At 41.1% G+C, this 2,416-nt stretch overlaps 1 protein-coding gene across 4 annotated transcripts in view; it reads right to left on the bottom strand.

The window, feature by feature from the left end:
- Window positions 1-2,416, bottom strand: part of smg1 (SMG1 nonsense mediated mRNA decay associated PI3K related kinase) — a 108,320-nt gene that overhangs the window by 47,092 nt on the left and 58,812 nt on the right. For all 4 annotated transcript variants that reach the window (XM_014024876.1, XM_014024877.1, XM_014024878.1 and 1 more), the window contains 2 exons: window positions 1,991-2,209; window positions 1,702-1,882 (listed from right to left, as the gene is read on the bottom strand). In XM_014024876.1, the coding sequence (XP_013880330.1) occupies window positions 1,702-1,882; window positions 1,991-2,209 (400 nt within the window). The remainder of the gene's footprint in view (window positions 1-1,701; window positions 1,883-1,990; window positions 2,210-2,416) is intronic.

The following is a 2,416-nucleotide window of genomic DNA, read 5'->3' as shown; positions in this document are numbered from 1 at the left end:
GATCTACAGTGCGACCAGTGTGGTTGCAAACGCGACCTGATTTCATAAATAAATAATCCAGCCACACTGGTGTGAATGGATCGTTGTTCAGCGTGCCACAGCGGGACCCTGATATAAGGATTAAACGGACACTGCCTTCAACAAATCAGACGAAGTCCAGAGCCGTTTTGTCCAATCAGAGCAGAGTAGGGCGGGACTTTCAGTGAGAGCAAGTTTGGCTGAAGCAGCGGGCCGGCTCGAGTCGAGCTGCTGCAGCGATCAGTCCTGACATCTCCTGCGCTTTGCTCCTGAACTACCAGAGACTTTGGTCTGTAAAACATAACTTTATATATGCAACTGTCCAACTCTGTGTGAGTGACTAAACTCTCCTTCTGATGAGAGACTGCTGTGACAGGAACGCGTCACTGAACGCGCAGGCTGAGTCTGTCTGTGAGATTCACTGAGTTTTTCTAATTAAACCACATTAACTAACAGAACATTTGTTTGCCCCATATTAAAGCAAAGATTGCTTTAATATGTTAAACACCTCAACTCTGTTTAACACCCCAGTCAAAAAATTATAAAGATCCACAAATTTCATGCACAATTTTATTTAAAAAAAACAACAAAAAAAAACAAGGTTCTTGATGTGCTAAACTTGTTTATATTTAGGACCATACTGTGACACAGTTTTTCTGGGATAAATGTAATTTATTAAATGATCAAATACGAAGAATAAATGATTACATGAGCTGAAACCATCTAAATAATATAATATTTTTGAATAAAATAGTCTTTTAAAATAGAAATCAGTCTAACAAATAAAACATTTGTATGTTTTAAGTTATTTTGCTCTGTGCAAAAGACCGATGTGTGCTGCTTAGAGCGGAGAGTGTGGAAAGCTGCTTTAACCAAGGCTGAAGATGCAGAAGACCAAACAGGAATTGTCCATCTGAGGGACATGTGTAGTCTAAAAGACATTTAACCATGAAATGTTCAGTTTGTGATGTTTATATGACATACACCCAGCCCCTCGGCCACTTAGGTAGTTTACAAAATTTATGTAGAGTAAAAATGAATAAATAAAAAACTGGGTGGGCTGATTTGGCATGATGTCCTGAGACGTTGCAGCTGATAGAAGTCATAAAACAGAACAGGGGGACTTTAGATGCCCTGACACCCCTCTAGATAAATGTGTTAAATGAGTGAAGGAAAATATGAGCACCAAGCAACAACCCTAGGTTCTCCCCTGAGAACCAGACCAAAAATTTTATGTGCAACCCTGGCTATTATTTTGGTTTGGTAACAAATACTCTGATAGTGAATAAAGGTCTGTATTTGGTCCAGCTGAAAGGTTGTGCATGGTTTTATTTTTCTACAAATATGCGTTCAAGTCTAAAATTGGAATTAGTCACCTGTGTGTGCTTCAGCTGCAAAGTAACAACTTGTTTTCTCATAGCATCATGGACCATAGGTCCAGGTTGAGCTGGAAATAAAATGTGTTCAGAGAGGAATAACTGAATGTTTTTTTTAAATAAATCAATCCCCTTTAGGCAATTTTGTTTTTATATTTCCCCACTGCACTCATTTCATTTCATGGTTTTAAAACATCCAGTTGAACAGTTGAAGGGTTGATGACAAGTTTGGCCTAAATAAAACCATCTCTATTTAAACTGGGACATAAAAAGACAAAATGTTATCATATTTTGCTGCATGACTTACGTCTCCAGGGTGCAGTAGGAGTTGAAGCCAAGCCAAACTCGAGGCCTTCTCTGAGTTCACCGGCATGCTTCACCAGGAGCCGGAGGAGACGCAGAGTTGCCATGACGATCACATCATCATTGCTCTGTTTGCTGTTGTGACAGGACAGCAGGAGTTTAGGGTCATCCTCGTCAACTGGGACCTAAAACAAAGCAGAGGAGCCACTGAATATCAACACTAATGCTGAAGGAACACTTCTTCACAGCTTTACTAAACACATGAACAAAGCAGCAGGGTTCTGAAGTCTCACCTGTCCTGCATTAAGTTTGAGGAAGGTAAAGTAGGCATGGCAGGAGACACGGTACAGACCAAAGATCCGATCCACCACTCGTCTCCAAACCCGGATCAGACCATCTGTGACGTGCTGGCCCGCCTCCCCAAGCCAGGGGCACGAGCTGGTGAGCTGCCGCCAAATTACGTCCACCATGTCGTCCTCATCATCATCCTGCTGTAGAGCCATGTCTTCATCCTGACGTGCAACAAAACGTGTCAGTCATTTGTGACCAAACATATAAAACGTGTCAGTCATTTGTGACCAACAAACATACAAAACGTGTCAGTCATTTGTGACCAACAAATATACAAAACGTGTCAGTCATTTGTGACCAAACATATAAAACGTGTCAGTCATTTGTGACCAACAAACATACAAAACGTGTCAGTCATTTGTGACCAA

This window comes from Austrofundulus limnaeus, unplaced genomic scaffold (genome assembly GCF_001266775.1).
Source record: "Austrofundulus limnaeus strain Quisiro unplaced genomic scaffold, Austrofundulus_limnaeus-1.0 Scaffold444, whole genome shotgun sequence".
NCBI lineage: Eukaryota > Metazoa > Chordata > Actinopteri > Cyprinodontiformes > Rivulidae > Austrofundulus > Austrofundulus limnaeus.
The sequence above is the reverse complement of the archived record's forward strand: the minus strand, read 5'-3'. Positions and strand labels throughout refer to the sequence as shown.